Source organism: Letharia lupina, assembly GCF_014066315.1.
Source record: "Letharia lupina isolate WasteWater1 chromosome Unknown contig_16, whole genome shotgun sequence".
Taxonomy (NCBI): domain Eukaryota; kingdom Fungi; phylum Ascomycota; class Lecanoromycetes; order Lecanorales; family Parmeliaceae; genus Letharia; species Letharia lupina.
This window is the reverse complement of record NW_023502985.1, coordinates 868,920-890,500: the sequence shown is the minus strand read 5'-3', so window position 1 is coordinate 890,500 and position 21,581 is coordinate 868,920. Positions and strand designations below refer to the sequence as shown.

Genomic DNA, 21,581 nt, shown 5'->3' with positions numbered 1-21,581 from the left:
AATTGAGGTCTTTTATTTGAAATTATTAATATCGATAGATTATATAAGCGAAAGATCTTTTTAAGTAGTATATTAATCGTCTTTTCGGCTATAATTTCTTTATTTATATTAGAATATATAACGTAATAACGTTTTTTAATAAATTAATTTATCGCGATTTAAATAGTATTATATCTATTAAATATAAGTAAACTCGTTATAAAGTCTATTAAGATATTTTATTATCGCTTTTAAGAAATTAATAGAGATTATAATAGACTATATTCTCGATTATAAGAGGCCTTAGATCTATAGTAGACGTAGTAATTTCGAATATAGATAGTAATAATAGCTCTTATATCTTATTAATAGTATTTTTATTTAAATAAATAATTTATAAATATAGATTATATTAAAATATTTATATAAGAGTTAATTATATACTTCGCGAATAATATTAATAAATAAACTCTTTAATATCTATAAGCGGTTTTTATAATAGAGTACTCTATTTTCTATAGAGTATCTATTAAATATAACTTCGCGAAGTTTATCTTTACTTTCTATAATTACCTTATAAATTTTATTATAAATTTTATAAATTTTATTTTCTTAGACTATTCTATAAAAGATAATCTTAATATCTCTATTATTAAGCTTTAAATAATTAGATATAAATATTATCTAATATTATTACTTTAAGCGTTTATTCTTAGAACTATCTAGCTTAAAATCGATTATATATATAAATATATTAACTTTAATATTCTAAGATTTTAAATAATAGATAATTTTAATATTAAATTTAAATAATATATCTAAATAGCGAGCTTAATAACAACTTAGATCTCTTTCTTTAATAAAATATATTAAGTTTTTATAATTTATAAAGATTTTAATAGAGATATCGATATATTTTAATTTAGAATATTAATATTTTAGATAGCGAATAATAGCTAGTAATTTCTTATTATAGATTTAATAATTATATTTAACTAAAGTAAGATTCTTATTATAAAAAATTATCGAGTATAAAATCTTTTTATTATTATATTAAAATAGAATATTATTATTAATATAATTCGAGAAGTCTATTTCGAGTATAATATTCTTTAATCTATTAAAATAATATAGAATTAAATTTTTTATAATAACTATTTTAAGTAAATAAAAGACTTTCTAATAGATTAATAATTAATTAAATATTACTTTCTTAGCTATAAATTTCACTATTAATTTTATAATTTTTAAAAAATCTCTTATAAATTAATAATAGAAGTTATAAAAGCTAATAAAGATCTATATCTTTTTTAAATTAGTAAAAATAGATTATTTAATAATAGTTTAAATTTTAATAGAGTTTATATAAAGTTCATTAATTAAAATAAGAAGATCTAAAAACTTTATCTTTTAAATATAAAACTTATATTTAAGAATATCTATTTATAATCCAATCTCTTATAGCTTTTAAAGAATCTTTCAAATATATAATATATATTCTTTTCTTAATTAATTATAAATAAAAATATCGTTAAAATAGACTTAGTAAAAGTTATTTAGATACTTAAATAGAATTTTATTTATATACTATTAATAAATAATTAAGCTATTAATTAGATCGAAGGAGAGTATTTAATATTTATATATATTAAGAGAAGTAATAAATATAATAAAATCTTTACTATTAAGATATATATATAATATATTAAATACGACTATAATATTTAATTAAATAAGATATTTATAGCCCTAAATTCTTACGAGAACCTTATCTATTAATAAAATTAAATATTAATTTCTTTTAATAATAGCGTTTAGTCTTCGATAGTTTATATAAAAGTATAAGCTCTTATTTAATTTCTTAATAAATAAGATAGAAGATATAAACGAAGTATAACTAGATATTATAAAACCCTTTTTTAAATACTTATCTAAATACTTCTTAATTTATTTTAACTTATATTCTAATATAGAATAAATTTAACTCTTTAATAATTCAACGATATTAATATCTATAAATTCTAATTTATAATTATAAAAATAGTATAATAGTAATTTATTTATCTTCTCTCTATCGAAGATATTTAAATAGTTATAATATTCGATAAGAAGTTTTTCTTTAATATTCTTAAGACTAATAATTTTAATAGCGTTAATTTAAATAAAATAATTCGATCTATAATATCTCTTATATTTCTTTTCTAAGTTATAAGAATATAGCTTATTAATTAATATATAAAAACTATATAATTCTTTTTAAGAAGATAAATTCTTTAATAGCGAGTTATAAATCTCGTTTATAATAAGAATAAATAGTCGATTTCTCTTATTATACGCTAATTAATAATATAATATAATATTAATTTCAGCGATATTAATAAATTATAAGTCTATATCTTATTTTTATCTTATATTTCTAAAAGTAAATATAAATCTCTTTCTATTAATTATTTCGTTAGAGGCATTTAAGTCGATAGTAAAGTTTAAGTTATTATTATATATAAGCTAAAAGAAAGATTTTTTCTTTAAAATAATCTATAAAATAGAGAGTTTTAATTTTAAATTTAATAAGATAGCGAGATTCTCTATTATTAAGATCTTATTATCGTTATAATTATAGCGATCTAATATAAAAAGAATCTTATCCTTTATTATATCGAGAAGCACTCTATATTTATTTATTTACGATTTTCTTAAAATTATATTATATATAAAAGGGGCGATAAGTATAAAATACGTCTTCTCTCGATAATTATTTATTATTAATATCGAAAGTAAATAGTAAATAATAAGCTTCCTCGCAATTTAATTATCGTAATTCTTTAGAGACTTAGATTTCAATAATAAAACTAGTTCTGATAATAATTCTTTATAAATTCTATAAACTAGAAATTTATTAATAACTATATACGCCTTAGTATACCTACTATTAATAAGGGCGTTTTAAAATAAATATTTTTATTCTTATAACGATAGCGTAACTTCTATTCTAAAAGAATAGCGTATTAAAAAATTATTAAAAGTATTTAATAAGTATACGTTATAAGTACCCTTTATCGTAATTTTAATAGAGATTATTTATTTTCTGAATTTTTAGAGACTTCGTAGATATCGGCTAATAGATTTATCTTATATTCGTTATTAATAATAAGTTTATAGATTCTTATCTCTTATAAGATCTTCTTATTAGTATTAGTCTATTTTTATACTAAATAATTATATCTTATATAACTTATCTTTCTATAATTAAAATATATTAAATCTCTTAAATCTATATCGATTATCGCCTTTAATATACTCTAAAAAATACTTAAGATATAAATACTCGATATAATAGTAAAAGATATATAATCCTCGATTATAGCGATAATCGTCTTTCTTATTTAAATTATAATAATTTTAAAAGTTATTTTATTAAGAATCAAGGCTAGATATCGTTTATAATCTATATATTATAAGTTATTATTATCTATAAGATATTTCTTAATATTCTTTAAAGATATAAACTTCTAATTAAAAAGGCTTATAAAAATAATATAAAGTTAAATATATATTTATAGCTTAATATTTAAATTATTTCTTAAATAGATTTTATTATAATTAAATATAGAATTAAGTTTAATAAGTTTTATATAGAATCTATTAAAGGGCTAAATTATTTATTAAAAAAAATCATAATCGCGTCTTATCTTTTTATAATAATTTATCTCTTTATAGATCTTAATTAGCTAATTTATAATCTCGCTAATTAATATATAGAAGTTTATAATATTTCTATATCTTCTATTTAGAGTATAAGAGATCGCTTTTTTATTTATATATAATAGAAGATAAATAATTTAAAATATTTCGATAGAATAGTAATCTTTATTATTTAATAACTTTTCCTTTATTTTAACTAATTAATTCTTCTATACGAGATTCTTATTATTAATAAAGAAGAGAGAATTTAATAATTTAATAAATTTCTCTTTTCTATAAATAAGAAGTAAAACTTAGATAGACTTTAATAAGATTAATACTTATATTTTAAAAATAATTTATAAATCTTTAAATATATCTAATTACAAAATTATTAGCTATTACTAAAGCTCTCTATTATATTTTTATAACTTCTTAATCTTAATACTAATCTACTCTAAGCGTTATTAAATCTTATTCTATTAATTTACTATTTTATTTTTCTTAGTTTTAAAATCGATATATTATTTAGCTATATCTTAAAACTAGTCTTATTAATAGCGAAGATTATAAAGTATAATAAAAAATTAATTAAGCTTCTTATCGACTTAATAACGTAATTAATCAATATTAATAATTTATTAAAAGTTTATAATAGTCTTAATATTCTCTACTATATCGTTAAATAATAAGAATTATTAATAATTAAATATCTAAGTAAGAAGATTATTAACTCAATTTATCTTATTTAATTATATATTTAAAATTTATAGTAATTCTAAAATAAAAAGAAGAGAGTTATATTATTTCTTCTAAGTTTTTAATATTATAAATATTAAATAAAAAAGAGAATAAAAAAATTTCTTATAATATCTTTTATAAGGCTTTACTACAAATTCGAAAAATAATATTATATTTTATAAGAACTTTTTTCTTAATTTATAAATTATTTAGACTATCGTAAAAATTATAGATAGTTTAAATATTATTCTTTTAAATACTTTTACTTCGCTTAAAGAATTAGTTATATAATTATTAAATTAAATAATAATTTCTTTAAATTTACTAATTATATAAATTGATTAATTTAGTAATTACTTTATTTCTCTAACTAATTATAAGATTATTATATTATCTTAATAGATACTCTTTATATATATTATCTATATAATAAATTTATTTAGAAATACGATAACTTAACTTAATATCTTATTAAAGCCTCTATTAATAGATTTCTTAAATTCGTCTATTAATTTAAATATAATAAGTAAGATAATCTAATTATAGTATTAGAATTAATATAGATATAATATTAATATAGATATATTAAATAAGATAACTAGATATTAAATAATTATATAGATAGAAGGTATTAGATAGTAATAGATGTCTTTATCAAGACACGCTAGGCCCTAATAGACCATAGGGCTGAATGATATATTAAGGAAGATATAGGATACGCTCGTAACAATTTTTATAAATAGAGATAATTTTAGAAGATTCTAAATTTAATTAATATCTTATTTAAAGAAGTATAAAATTAATTAAAATTCTTTTAAATTCTTTATTTAGAATATAGATTAATTAAAATATTAACGATTTATATATAATTAAAAGAGTTTAAAATTATTTTTAATAAGATATCTAATAATATAAATATTAACGAGATTAATAAGATTTCATTTTTTTTTAAAATAATTTTATATTTAGAAATTTATATAGTTAAAATAATAGTATTAAAATTTTATTAATTATTTATATATTCGAAGTTAGCTTAATTAAAGAATTAGTAAATTAATATATATCTTTTTAAAAAAATTAATTTAATATAATTATAATTAGAAGTTAATAAAAAATAATTTTAAAAATAATAAAATTTAAAAGAATAGAATAAATATAAGCGAAAGCGATTAATATACTTCGAAATTTCTTAAAAATTTTATTAATTAGTTTACTATTAAAATAATCTCGATTCGAGATAATAACTAAATATATTATCTTTAAAAAAAAAATTTAATTATTAATTATTAAGTTATAAGTATAAATATAATATTTTAATAATAAAAGTAATAAGAAAAGTTATAGCTAAGGTATTAAGATATAGTATATTAAGTCGTATTAAGTCGTATTAAGCTATAATATCGATAGATATAGTTATAACTATAATAAATATAATTAATAGCTTAATTTTCTAGTTAAATTTATTAAAAAAGCGAATTAAATAATAAAAAATAAGATTATATTTATTAGTCTCTTAATAATAATAATATTAATCTAATAAATCTAAAGGTATTCTTAATAAGATATTAAATAATCTTTTTTATATAGTTTTATTAATAAGAGAGCTTACTTAATAATTAAAGATAATAAAATCTTATAATTATTAGATTGATATAATTATATTATAAAAAGCTAGCTTAATAACTATATAGTTATAACGAAAAATAAAGAAGTATAAAGATTCTTCGTTCTTATATTTAAAGAAGTATAAGAATTCTTTATTTTAAGAAGTATAAGAATCCTCGATTTCTATTAACATTAATAAAGGACTCTATTAGTTTCTAATAGTAGGCTATTAAATAGTAACTACTACTATTATATAGATACGAGTAAAGGCCTATGAATTAAATTCATAACCCTTTTTTTGATCAGGGCTGTCGAGTAAATTTGGTGAGCGGTCTTTGGTTAGCGATCTTTGGTGAGCGATATTTGAATGCCTTGCCTTTTAATAGTTATAAGACCAAATTTCGAAATTCTTAAAGCGTCCAAATACGCAATCTACGCTCCATAATTTAAAAAAATAATCTCAAAAAAATAATAGAAAATAGTAAAGTTGTTAAAGGGTTAAAAGTAGGGTGAGAGATTTTAATGGTTGCGGACGCTAATTTGTTTATCCGCGGTGACTCAGCCGATCTAACCAAAGAGCGTAGTAACCCTGAATTTATAATTGGCTGTACATACAAATTCAAGGTTTTCTAGCTCAGCCCTACCTTATTCTTTTATATATACTGACGAGTAAAGGCCTATGAATTAAATTCATAATCATTTTTTTAATTAGGGCTATCGAGGAGCGATCTTTAGTAAGCGAACTTTGGAGAGCGATATTTAAATTCCTTATGCTTTAATAATTATAAGACTAAATTTAAAAATTCTTTTTTTTCCAAAAGTTTATATTTTATTCTATAATTTAATTAAAAAATTTTAATAAAAAATAAAAAAGTTATTTTAAAATTAAATAATATGTATTTATTTTTTAATTAGAGCTATTTAACTATCGAGCGATCTTTAGTAAGCGAACTTTAATAAACGATATTTAAATTTCTTACGCTTTAATAGTTATAAGACTAAATTTAAAAATTCTTTTTTTAATTAAAAGCCTACATTTTATTCTATAATTTGAAAAAAAAATCTTAAAATCTTAATAGAAAATAAAAAAGTTATTCTATATATTAATAACGTATATCTATTTTTTTAATAATTACGAACGTTTAATAATTGCGGATATTAATTTATTTATTCGCGATAACTTAGTTAATCTAATTAAAGAGCGTAGTAACTCTAAATTTATAATTAATTATATATATAAATTTAAGATTTTCAAGCTTAGTTCTATCTTATTCTTTTATATATACTAATTACTATTACTATTATAATAGTATAAGATTTATTAAAATTCGAGTTATATAACTCTTAGCGGTTACGTAATATAATTATATAATACGCCTTAGCGTATCTATATCTAGTCGCTCTTTTCTTTATAATAACTTTATAATTAATAACTAAGTATTTTATCTTATATTTTTATAAATTATAAACTTAAGCTCTACTTAATAATTATTATATTATAAATACTATTTATCTTTATAATTACGATTACTCTTAAATTTTTAATATTTATATTTTAATATCTAAAGTCTATTATATAAAGATAATAATAACTATAAAGATATTCTTTTAATCTTCTTAATAAAGATATTTTCTTTTTTTAAAATAATTATAAGTCTAAATAAGTATAATTTACTAATAATATAAGGGGCTAAAAGTTATTTTCGTCTTTACTCTAAGCGAGTTAAAATATATTATCTTTAATTAAAATATCGAACTTGCTAAATATATTAATTATATAATTATATTAGTATATACGAGTAAAGGCCTATGAATTAAATTCATAATCATTTTTTTTGATTAGGGCTATCGAGTAAATAGGTGAGCGATCTTTGGTAAGCGAACTTTGGTGAGCGATATTTGAATTCCTTACGCTTAAATAATTATAAGACTAAATTTAAGAAAAAAAAAATTTCTGAAAGCACATATTTCGTTCTATAATTTAAAAAAGAAATCTCAAAATTTTAATAGAAAGTTAAAAAGTTATTCTAAAATCAAATAATGTGTATCTGTTTTTTAATTAGGGCTGTCCGGCTGTCGAGCGAACTTTGGTGAGCGAACTTTGGTGGGCGATATTTGAATTCCTTGCGCTTTAATAATTATAAGACTAAAATTAGAAATTCTTTTTTTATCTGAGAGCCCATATTTCGTTCCATAATTTTGAAAAAAAATCTTAAAAATTTAATAGAAAATAAAGAAGTTATTCTATATGTTAATAATGTATATCTATTTTTTTAATAAGGGAGGGCGTAAAAGGGCGAGATTTTAATAATTGCGGACGCTAATTTATTTACCCGCGATAATTTAGCCGATCTAATTAAAGAGCGTAAGTATATATAATAGAATAAGATAGAGTTAAGCTTAAAAATCTTAAATTTATATATATAGCTAATTATAAATTTAAATTCGCTACGCTCTTTAATTAGATCGGCTAAATTATCGCGGGTAAATAAATTAGCGTCCGTAATTATTAAAATCTCGCCCTTCTACGCCTCCCTAATAAAAAAAATAGGTATACGTTATTAATATATAAATAACTTTTTTATTTTCTATTAAATTTTTGAGATTATTTTTTTAAATTGTAGAATCAAATATGGGCTTTCAGATAAAAAAAAAAACCAAAATTTAGTCTTATAATTATTAAAGCGCAAGGAATTCAAATATCGCTCACCAAAGTTCGCTCGACAGCCGGACAGCCTTAATCAGATACACATTATTTGATTTTAGAATTAACTTTTTTGTTTTCTATTGAAATTTTGAGATTTCTTTTTTAAATTATAGAACGAAATATGGGCTTTCAGATAAAAAAAGAGTTTCTAAATTTAGTCTTATGATTATTAAAAGGCAAGGCACTCAAATATCGCTTACCAAAGATCGCTCACCAAATTTACTCGATAGCCCTAATCAAAAAAATTATTATGAATTTAATTCATAGGCCTTTACTCGTTATTATATAATTAAATTATATTATTAAGACTTTTTAATTTTTATTAATTTTCGCTAAGTTAAGATATTTAATACTATTAAAAATAAAGTTATTTTATATTAATATTAACTTTAAAATTATATATTAATTATTAAATTAATAACTATTAATTAAAAATAATTAAATATTAATATTAATAATCTAATTATAATTTAAAATATTTTAAAGCTAGTACTACTATTTCTTAATATATTTATATATTTATTAAAATTAAAATAATAAGAATATCTTATTAATATTAGCTTCTAGATTTTTAGAAGTCTCTTAAAAAAGAGAGCTAAGACTCTATTATCGAATTCTTTTTCGCGATTATTTATATTCTATTATTATAATTATAAAGTTAAAATAATTTTTAAAATTTTATAATAATAACTAGCGATATAAATATTTTAGATTTAAGTTTTTAAATAAGTAGTATAAGAAGAATATTAGAAGGTTCGTATATCTATAATAACTATACTTTATATAATTCTATTAGAAACTAGTCTTTATTTATAAGTTATTTTTATTATTAAGTATCTTTTATTTTAATTATATTATTTATATCTATTATAGCTCTATATATAAATATTTCTTATTTTTTATATAAAAATTTAAAGTTTAAAAATAATAGTTAATTAATATTAATAAGATTTTTAAAAACTCTAATAATAATTAGAGTATTTATTCTATTTCTATTATTTTATTAAATAATAGCTTTATTAACTTTAAATTTAAAGTTAGTAAAGATATTCTTAGCTCTATAAGCGATATTAAGCTATTTAATCTTTATATTAAAAAATCTATTTTACTTATTTTAAAATTACTCTTAAAATCTTTTTCTAACTCTATTATCTTATTTAAATTAATAATTAAATTATTATTATTATCGCTATTATCGCTTTTTCTATTAATATTTTATATATTATAATTTAAATTATCTTCTAATAATAATAGATTTAAATAATTAATTATAGCGCTTTATAATTAATATTCTTAATTAATCTTAATTTAATAAGAGTAATTTCTTTTTAATCTTTATCGCTATTCTAAAATTTAGCGTAAAATATATTAAATAAAAATAAGATATTAAAAGCTAATTAATATTTAATAATCTTTTATTTTTTATTAAAATTATTAAGTTTAAAATTTATATAATTATTTTTTAATATTTTAAGTATAATAATCGCTAGCTTATCGAGATTAATTATAATAATAAATTTTTTTAAATAATATTAAATATTATTATTAAATATTATAAATTTAAAGGTTTTAAGTTTTATACGAAGTTAATTTACTAATTATTTAATATTATTTTTATTTTTAAAAGAGATATTTATTAATATAAAAAGAATTTTTATAAAGTTATTATTAAAATCGCTAGTCTATATAAATTACTCGCTTTATTAAAGTCTTTTCTAATTTAACTCTTTTTTATAAAATTTAAAAACTTTTTTAATATCTTTATAATAATTTATATTTAGATTTATAAGTTATATAATAATAAGATTATTAAATTTAATAAAATTATTTATATCGCTATAAATAAAGAGATTTATTTACTATTATTTAAAGATAACGATATTATTATATATACTATTTATAATAATAATAATAAGAATAAAGATAAATAATTCGCTAGATATTATAAAGTCGATAATTTAAAAATTAATTATAAAACTTATTCTCTATATAAAGTTATTAAATATAAATTTAAATATTCTCTTATTAAATATTAAACTAAGTTTTTTTATTTAAAATTTAAAAAATTTATATTAAATAAAAAAAAGAAGAAGAAATATTAAATTATTATAATTAATTTTAATAATATAAAGAAGAGCTTTAGTATTAAGCGTAAGCGTATTAAAGAGATACTTTTTAACGCCTTTACTCTAGAGAAGAATAAATATCTTAATATTAATTATACTTTTCTAAAAAAATTAAATTTAATTATATATTATATAGATCTTAATTTTAATAATTTTAATAATTTTAATATAATTAATAATAATAAAATTATTAATTTAATAGTTATTAATTTTAATTTAAAGTATAATTTAATAATTATTAACTTTATTAATCTATATTTTTATATAATAATAAACTTTAATTACTTTTACTATTTCTTTATTAATTATTTAATATTTATTATTTATAAAAAGATTTACTCTCGCTTTATTTATAATATTAAAAATAATTAAATTTAATTTTTTAATTATAATATTATTAGTTTAAATAATTTTATTTAAAATAAATATATAAATATTATTTTATTTAATATCTTATATATACTTAATATAAGTATTAACTTTTTTTTTATTAATAAACTTTTAAATATTAATATTATAATTAGCTTTTATAAAATTAACTATACTCTAATTAAAGATAATCTAAAATTTATAAATATTTATAATTAAGATTTATTCTTTTTTAATCTCTAGAATAGTTTAAATAGTATTTTAGCGATATATAATATTTCTTTAAATCTAATTTATTAACTCTAATATACTTATATAAACTATTTAAATTAATAGAATTTAAATAAACTTCTTATTATAATAATAGATATAAATTTTATTAAAGATATTATAGATAAATATATTTATAAATATTATATTATAAAATATTAAAAGATTATCTTTTATATTAGTTTTATTACGCTTAATATATAATTAAATAAATTTATTTATAGCGATTTTATAAAGTCTCTATTCTCTACTAATTTTAATAATTATAAATACTTTATAATATTTAAAAATAATTTTATCTTTTATTTTAAAGTTTACTATATTCGCTATAAGAGTAAGATCTTTATTATATTTTTATAATTTAAAACTTATTTTAAATTATATAATTATAAAATCTCTTATATTTATCTTAATAATAGAGATAAATATATATTTAAAATCTTTCTTAATTATCTCGCTCTATTAAATATTAAATAAAAATCTATTATATTTAATAACTCTTAGATAAATAATATAATTAAATATTTTAAATAGATTTTATTATATAAGATATATTCTATTCTTTTAAACTTTAATCTTAATAAATCTTTTTAATTTAAAATTATTATTATCGCTAATTATTTAACGATATAATTATCTAATATTAGAATTATCGTAATCTCTTTTAAAATCTTTTATTAATAAAAATTTATTCTTTTTTACTTATATATAATTAATTTTATTATTTATATAATAAAATAATTTTAAAAGAAGCTTATAGATTAAAGTGAAAAGTATAATTTATTAAGATATAAAAAAAAGTATATTTTTCGATTATATAATTTTATTAAAAAGATAATTATTTATATTAATAGCGTTTACTTTATAAAAAAATAATTTTTAATTATAAATTTAAAAGAAGAAATTAAGATTTATAAGTTCTCGAATAAATAATAATATTTAATAATATTAATATTCGCTATAAAGGAGATATTAAATAGATAGCGTATTATTAATATTTTAAAAGATATTAAATTTAAAGAAGTATTAGAAAACGTTATATCTATAATTAGAATAGTTATTAAATTTTTAATAATTTTAAAATCTTTAATATTTATAAAATTAAGGCTAAATTTTTTTTAATTAATTAATAAATTAACGTCTTTATAAAGATTTATATAAAAGTTTTTAATATAATATATTTAATTAATTACGTAAAAGTTTTTAATTTAAATATCTTTAATATAGATTATTTAATTAAATATTATATTTATATCTATATTAATAATTCGATTTACGCTATTTATATAAGAAATTTTCTTAAATTTAAATTTATTATTTATTATTATTAAAGTTATATAAGCTATTTACGAAGATTATAAATTAAATACTATTTAAAGAATATTATATAATTATTTAAATCTTATAATTTCGAATTTATAAAATTTATTTTTTAATTCTCTTTTAAAAATCTTTATAATATTTATTTTATTTATAAATTATATTAATAAATCGAATATCTTTAAATCTATTATTTATAAATAGATTATATTTAATTAATTATTTTAAATAAATTAAAAACTTTTTATAAAGAATAAATATAAATTTCTTATAAATAATAATACTTAATATCTTATTTAGACGTTTTTTAAGATTTATATTTTAAAAGATAGATAGATTTATATTTTAAAATAAGATCTTAATAAGAAAATTATTTATTATAAGATATATTAAATTATTCGAAAATTTAAATAATAGAAAAGTTATAATTATTATAATATTTTTATATTAATAATAAAGTTTATAAATTATAAAACGATCTTTATACTTATAATTATTTTAAATTAAAATCTAAAGTAAATAAATATTAAAATTATTTTTTTATATAATAATATAAAAAGAGAGATTTATATATATTAACTTAATAATTTTAATAAGAATAATATTAAAGTTTATAAGCTAAATAAGATACTTTATAATTTAAAATAATTTTCTTAAATTTAATATTAATATTTTTTAAAGTATATAAAGAAATTAAGCTTTCTCTCTATTAAATTGAATAATAATATATTTATAAACTCTAAAGAGAGTATTATTATAGCGCTCTATATCGATAATATTCTAATTATTAATTTTAATAAAGTTAAGATTTAGCGAATTAAGAAGAGTTTTAATATAAAGTTTTATATATCGAATTTAAGATTATATATCTACTACTTAAATATAATTATTAAAAAAAATTATTATAATAATATTCTTCGCTTAAGATAAAAGATTTATATTACTTAATTTTTAAATTATTTTAATTATTAGAATTTTATTTTAATATCGATATTTTTTAAAACTAGTTATAAATTAACTCTTATCGAAAAGAGTTATATTACTTTAAAAAAATTATAAAAAAACTATTAATCCGCGATGAAATCTCTTATATATATTATATTCGATATTTATCTCGATATTATTTATATAATATTATTAATAAATTATTATTTAATTAATTTAACTTTAGCGTATTAAAATATAATTTTTTAAATTTTTTAATATTTAAGAGATATAATATACTACGAATTTATATATAAAGGCTTCTTTTAAGAATTTATTAATTATATTAATTCTAATTAAACTAGTAATATAACTTAAAAATTTATATTTAATTATCTTTTTAATATAAAAAATAACGCGATTAATTAATTATCTAAGTGTTAAATTATTATAATATTATTTATTTATAAAATAAAGTATATCGATTAAATATAGATTATTAAAAAAGTAATTTAACTAAAAAATCTATTTAATTAATTTCTTTATCTCGATAATATAAATCTTAAAATTATTATTATTTTCGATAATAATTAAAGCGTAATTACTCTTATAAAAAATACTTAATTTTATACTTATATTAAGTATATTAATATTATCTACTATTTTATATAAAAAAAGATTAATTATAATATTATAAATATATAATATATTTTTATTAATAAATAAATAGCTAATAGACTTATTAAGACTCTTTATTTAAATAAATTTATTATTTTTTAAAATATCTTTAAGATAAAAGCTATATCTACTTATCTTCTTAATAATTATTAATCTTATTATTATTTTAATATAATCTTATTTTAATAATATCTAATAGAAAAGCTATTTTATTATATTTATATCTAAATCTAAAAAAGTCGTTTATTATTAATTATTTTAGAAAAATTATTTTATTAATTTTTATATTATAGATAATTTATTTAAATTATTTACTAAGTCGCTATATTAGATTTAGTATTTAATAAACTTACTATTTATATTAAAATAACTATTTTTTTAATACTATTATTATTATTACTATTAAATTTCTAAAGCTTTTTTAAGAAGCTTATATTTATTTATTATTAATATCTTAAATATTATATTTTTAAATTATTACTATTATAGTTATTATTATTAAGAATTAATTATTTAAAATAATCTTTATAAAGATTTTATAGTCGATAATATATAGCTAAAAGAATTTCTTTTAATTATTTTATTTAGTTATTCTTATAAATATTCTTTAATTTTAAATTAATTAATTTTTAATATATATTAAATAGTCTAGAAATAAATTTTTTAAAAAACCGCTTTTTAATAAAAAGTGAAATTTAGATTATATTTAAATAAGGGTTATAATTTAATATAGTTATTTTTAAATTTCGACTTTTTACTTTATTTACTCTATTTTAAATATTATAAACTTTAAATTTTAAATTTTTAAATTTTATTTATATAAAGAGAGTAAGAGTATAGAGAGTATAAGAGATATATTTTTACGCTAGCTATTCGATACTAATTTATCTTAATTATTCGATATTAATTTTACTCTTATTATTCGATATTAACTTACTCTAATTATTTAATTTAAATTTTACTTTAATTATTTAACGCTAATCTTACTTTAATAATTTAATAAAAATCGATTAAATTATTTTATTTTATCTATTTAATTTTAAATTCTATTAATATTAAGCTTCGTATTTACTAGATTTTATCTATAAGAGAATATATATAAAGAAAAATATTAAAATTCGAGTTATATAACTCTTAGCGATTACGTAATATAATTATATAATATATCTTAGCGTATTTATATTTAGTCGCTCTTTTCTTTATAATAACTTTATAGTTAATAACTAAGTATCTTATCTTATATTTCTATAAGATTCTTAGAAATCTTATTTCTAAGAAAGATATTTCTTAAGTAGTAATAAGATAATTCTTTTACTATAAGATCTAGTTATTTAAATATATCTAGTATATTAAGTTATATTAAGCTATTAATTACTAGCTTCTATTAAGTTTAAATATAATCTATAATATTAATTCTCTATTTATTTTAAATTATAAATAATTTAATATTATAAAAAATTTAATATTAATAGAAAGCTAATAGAAAGTTAATTAAAAGTTATAATAAATATTTAATTAGCGATATAATTACGTAATATACTTTAATTATATATTTTCTCTAAAATAGCAATTTACGCGATCTTTATAGACTATTAAATTTTTTACGAGTTTATAATTTATCGATATATATTAATAGTTTATAATATAATTCTTTAATTTTAAATTAATTAAAATTTAATAGATATTAAATAAACCTTTTTTTTAAAAAATTACGTAAATTAAAAATGGAATTTCTATCTAGTATAGATAGAATATTATATATATATATATTCCCTTTTTTTTTACTATTCGATATTTTAAATATTTTTATTTACTCGAATTAAAAAAAATAGAGAAGAGAGAGTTTTTTTCATATAGAGAGTATTTTCTATACTTATTTAATTAAACTATATAAGAGTATATAAGAGCATTAAATTAAACGGGTTATCGAGGCGAGAAAGGTTTGCCGAGGCTTGGCGATATATTTATTCTTGATGCTATCAGATCTAACCATTCAAGTGTTCCACCTACTAATGTCAACATGTAGAAGGTTCCTGGCTGTGCTGCGAATGAATGAACTTGTACAGTATTATCTATGCCCTTGCATCCCATCGTTCTACCTCCCACGATGGCTCCTTTTGCCCAGCCCTACGATTGCGTTTATCATCGCGCATAGTGGCTGGTGCCATATGCCTATAGGTATCGAGTCGCTCAAGAGGAAAACAGATTTTGGGGAACCTTCACCCTCTCCCCAACAATCCAAATAGGAACCGAGACACGTATGTTACACCGTGTGTATCTTGTTCGACATTCAAAATCCAATTCTCAGAGAGTGGTGATGGTTCACCAGTTTTTACCTACATTGTTTGCGCTCTTCTTGTACGAAACCATGTCATGCGATAAAGGACGCCGACCCAGTCTGCGTTAGTCTGCAGTGGTAGGTCAACTACAGCAGTCACAGTAGCGAAAAGTCGACCGAGTCAACAAAGGCCTTCCCTTAAGTCGAAAAGGACATATCAGGAGCCAGCGCCGAGAATTGTCTTCTTCATCTCTGTAAGGATCTTGAGAAGCGTGTCGGAAAAGGAATTTAAGCTTTTCGCTGGTATACAAACGTGCGGACTAAGCTGGGCGACTGACCGCGGTAAGCTTGGAGAGGTGGCTATTTTCTGCGGATGTAGAAGATCTGGTTGCCTTTCTTCTCCGTTCACTGGCACTCATAGTGGTGCTGCCTCGCCGTGTCCGAGTAGGCCGCTCCTCCCCTTCAACGTTCGATGGAGTACTGCTGCGAGAAGTGTTTCGAGAATGTGAGTCCGACCTTATGAGAGAGTGCCTTTTCCCTTCTTTTTCGAGTGGGTGCTTATGATGGATTTTCTCGATATCACCCTTTCCACTAGTGTTCTGCACCCTTTTCCGTCCTCGCCCTCCCACCCACCAGACCCACCCGCCATGCCTTTGTGCCAGCTCTCTTTCACTTCTTTGCACCAGGTGTCGCAGGTGTGCTCGTCTCTCATTTTCCTTCTCCCAGTACTCCAGACGATATAATTCCCAATTCTCACGAAAGTCCGGAGAAAAAGGCTTAGGCAACAATAGAAGTTTGATGTAGTCACCTCCAGGCGAAAGATCCTCCTCTCGCGGTGCACCCCCTTCCTCTTCAAACATGGGCCGGATACCACCTGAGCCGTGTTTCTCGGTAACGTGATCTATGTAATGATAGGAAGATCCTTGAGTGGGGAAAAAAGAGGAATAGGGAAAGAGAAAGGAAAGATGGCCCAACATCTCCTTCCACCAAGGCCCTTTGATAACAACGATTTTTGCATTCATACTCCTCAAGCCTCGATTTGTAATGCCTACCCAGCGCCGTGGCCATCTCACCCCCCGATCCCATTGGCCCGTCCCCCATATTAGAACTCCAGTAACTACCCCTCCCATCAATGCAACCTTCTCTCCCATTTCGACCACCCAGTAGACGGAGCCACCCACTCCGCTTCCATCCTCGCGTGGACGCAGGAACAAGAGATATGAAAAGCCAGTGATCCAGATAACAAGCAGGAGCAAGAAGAATGTATTCTGCCTCCTACGAGCGCGCAGGGTTAAATATTGAGAACGGAGGGAAGCTTCAACGATGAGAAGATTGAGGTATATTTGCGGAGGTGAAGAAGGAAGCGTCGCGAGTGGGTCCGAAGTTACCAAAGGAGGGGATGATGTTGGATCTCCCAACTCCGCTTTCTCTGCTAATGGAGCTGGTGAAGATGATCTAGAGACGACGGAAGGGACTGAAGTGCCTGGTGGAGGAGCGCCTTTGACAATTTGGTCAAGCTTGGAGCCGGACATGATCCCCTAGAAGATCATTAAACTCCTTGCTTCAGCTCCTCCCACCACTTGAAGGGCAGCAACAGTTCGCCAACCGAGACCACTCTGCTCATCATGACCAGTCCAAAGTCATTGCGAATCGGCCAGGGTGCGAAAACAAAAATCACATGGGTATTTCGTTGTTGGCCTGTTGATGCTTCGTCCCGTCGGCCTTAAAACGTTTAGCTGCTACCTGTTACGAGTACGAGACAATGCTTGCATTGCCATCCTACCTTCAGTATTAAAAATTCCCTTGTATTACACATTTCATTGTCGAGATTCAAGCGAGAATTCACTGGAGACAAGGGGATTCTATCAAGCTGTCTTCACTGAATCTTCTTTCTATCAACCTCAGCGCGAGGCCGCCGTCCAATAAGCGTGTCCTGCTGCCCTTCTACTTGCCGACAATTGTCCTCTGCAGCCCACGTTGTGTGACTCGGTTTAAAACTTCCGTGCAGCTAGGGGGCTCGCAACACACCGCGATCATGTCTACCGCCACCGCTAATGGCGGCGACGATGAATCACGAGCAAGCCCTCACCACAGTCCCCTGGACTCCCAACGTGAAAAAGCAAGCAACACATCCACGGGGACAAACAGGACAGCAAGGACGGGAAGGACGGGTGGGTACTTTACATTAGGCTACAAGGAAGGTTTCAGTCAATGGGTTGGTAATCTTCAGGGAAGAAGGTGCATTGTGCTGATTTAGCGTAGTGGGCAAATATACCAGCTGCCAAAGCCGAACATACTGTTCTGTCATACATTCCGTACCTCAAGCAACCTCCGACCCACACACAAACGGGGAAAATGCTACCCTCCGAAACCCCATCAACAGCATCCTTCTCAGATAATAGCGTCGACAAGGCCTCGGCTGTCCAGACGCATTCCAATAGCGATCCATACGGACCCCGGCAATGGCATTCAAATTTGGTGAAATTAAGCGGCAATAATCGAGCCCTCAACGAGTTCTCGGTGGAACGCATAGGCGAAGACATTGACCAGAATTTGGTCATCCTTCATGGCTATGGTGCAGGACTTGGCTTCTTTTATAAGAATTTCGAAGGACTAAGTCGAGTCGAAGGGTGGAAAGTGTATGCCCTTGATCTCCTGGGAATGGGTCGAAGTAGTAGACCACCGTTCAAACTTCACTCCAAAGATCGGCAAAAGTGCATCACCGAAGCAGAAAACTGGTTTATCGATGCTCTAGAGGAATGGCGGGTGCAAAGAAAGATCGATCGGTTCACTCTCGTCGGTCACTCTCTAGGTGGTTACATGTCCGTTGCTTATGCGTTGAAATACCCTGGACATCTGAACAAATTGATTCTGGCTTCCCCCGTCGGGATACCTGAGGATCCGTACGCCGTAAATGCTGAAATGCCGGAACCCACAGACTCCACCCTAACCAATGAGTTCAGCCAAGATCAAGAAGAAGGTGTGAAGAGCAGCTCAAACCCCAAGATACTAGAATCCGCGAAGCAAGGAGACAAGAACAACTTTCTAAATGCCGGATCGAAAGGACAGGAGACCAGCAAGACTGTAGACAAAACGCTACCTACTGCTCCAAGGAAGCCACTGCCCAAATGGCTGACCTACCTGTGGGACGCGAACATCTCTCCGTTCAGCTTGGTTCGCTGGTCCGGCCCGTTGGGTCCCCGCTTCGTCTCAGGCTGGACATCTCGACGATTCTCTCACTTGGCAACAGAAGAAGCTCAGGCTCTCCACAATTACGCGTACTCACTATTCAAGCAGCGAGGTAGTGGGGAGTTTGCCCTGGCGTACATATTGGCACCGGGCGCATTTGCCCGGAGTCCCCTTATACGGCGTATTCAAGGCGTCGGCCGGCAATACCTACAACCGGATGGATCGACGACTTCCAGTGTTGAGTCGGCGGTGCGAAAGCGAGAGAATGGCATTCCTGTCGTTCTTATGTACGGAGAGAATGATTGGATGGATATAGCTGGTGGCTACGCCGCTGAGCAGAAGATGGAGGAGGAGAAGGCGTTAATTTGGAAGACAGCCTCTGCCGCTGAGAAGGAGGTTGACAATGGCTCAGCCAAGGTTCTGATCATCAAAAAAGCCGGTCACCATGGTACGTAAACTTCCGAGCAGTCCTTTGTTGTCGATACCGAAACTTGCACCCCAAGACATGTTGGGGGAGTAGATATGGGATGTCTCCTCTTTCCCCCTACGTTCTCCAGACTTGACTTAATTCGGTGCGTTAGAAAGCAGACGCTGACTTCAGAGTTGCCGGCGCAGTATATCTGGACGGCTTTTCTGAATTTAACCATGTCATGCGAGAAGAAATGGAGGAAGTTTCACGTCACGAAAGGCAGGCGTAGTGCTTTTGGAAGCGGAGGACTTCGGTCCGTCCCATGAGATGGTCCGGGCATTCGGTCTGCGGGCGTCGCTGTACAACAATAGACGGGTATCCTGGTGTGTACTGTAGAAACGCAGAAAGGCGTCTCGGTAGACCTGGATCTTACGCATAGCGCTGTACGGATGGTTGATGTTCTTAGTAGACGTTAGGCACAAACATCTTATTGGTCAATTTACGTGCCAGTTGACCCTTGAGAAGACCCAGAAGAAGAACCCAAGGGTTTATGTTACAGAAGAGCTCTTCAGATGTTGGCTGCATCCAAAGCGGTCGTCGATTTGGAGGGTGCACGGTTGGCAAAATACTCTTCGGGACTGGTACTCCCTCCTACTCGAACGCTTGTGGGGGTCCTCGCGCGAGATCGCACGGGCGAATTGAGAGGTAAAGACACGGTTGTGAGGCTACCGGAAGTTCTTGAGCGGTGATGATTGCGCCGGCGGCCATCGACCATTGCAGGCAATTCGAGTCGAGAATTCAGAGACGTCCATATGGCATCTTCATCAGCTGTGCCTGGGACTCTCCACCCCCCCACCCCTTCAAAGTCGCGTACTACCCCACCACCGCTGTAGATGCCAAAACCGGTATCCGGAAGTCTAGGGGTTGTAGATCCACCATGGGATCCGCTACCTGCACTGCTTCTTCTGCTCTTGTGCCGCGGCTGTTTTCCCTCTGCAACAGCTGGAGTCACGCTTGTGGGCACCATAGTCTTTTCATTTGCATGTTGACTGGCAAATTTATTCTGTATTAACACGGCCCCGAGCTCTGCATATACAAGAAGAGCACGAAAGAATAAAGTAGAAAAGGCTAGCGTGGTTGTAAGAGCAGCGAATAATGAGAGAGGAATTGAAATGAACAAAAGGACTGGCGAGAGCAGTATGTAGAATAAGCTGGGCATGCTGCGTAGCTGGACAGTAGGGAGTAAAGAGAAAGAAGACAGGGAGGGAGTCGTGTAGAGTAAGTATGCTAAGGGAGGGAGTAAGT

At 24.0% G+C, this 21,581-nt stretch overlaps 2 protein-coding genes across 2 annotated transcripts; one reads left to right on the top strand and one right to left on the bottom strand.

The window, feature by feature from the left end:
* Nucleotides 1-16,998: 16,998 nt before the first annotated feature.
* On the bottom strand, nucleotides 16,999-18,210 carry HO133_003080 (uncharacterized protein; the record flags this gene model as incomplete). Its single annotated transcript, XM_037294004.1, has 1 exon — nucleotides 16,999-18,210. The coding sequence occupies one exon, from the start codon at nucleotides 18,208-18,210 to the stop codon at nucleotides 16,999-17,001; it is 1,212 nt and encodes a 403-aa protein (XP_037150082.1).
* Nucleotides 18,211-18,713: 503 nt separating this feature from the next.
* On the top strand, nucleotides 18,714-20,565 carry HO133_003079 (uncharacterized protein; the record flags this gene model as incomplete). The annotated part of the gene is made up of 3 exons (XM_037294003.1): nucleotides 18,714-18,893; nucleotides 18,941-20,315; nucleotides 20,483-20,565. 3 exons carry the CDS (start codon nucleotides 18,714-18,716, stop codon nucleotides 20,563-20,565), a joined length of 1,638 nt encoding a protein of 545 aa, XP_037150081.1.
* Between the last annotated feature and the right edge of the window lie 1,016 nt (nucleotides 20,566-21,581).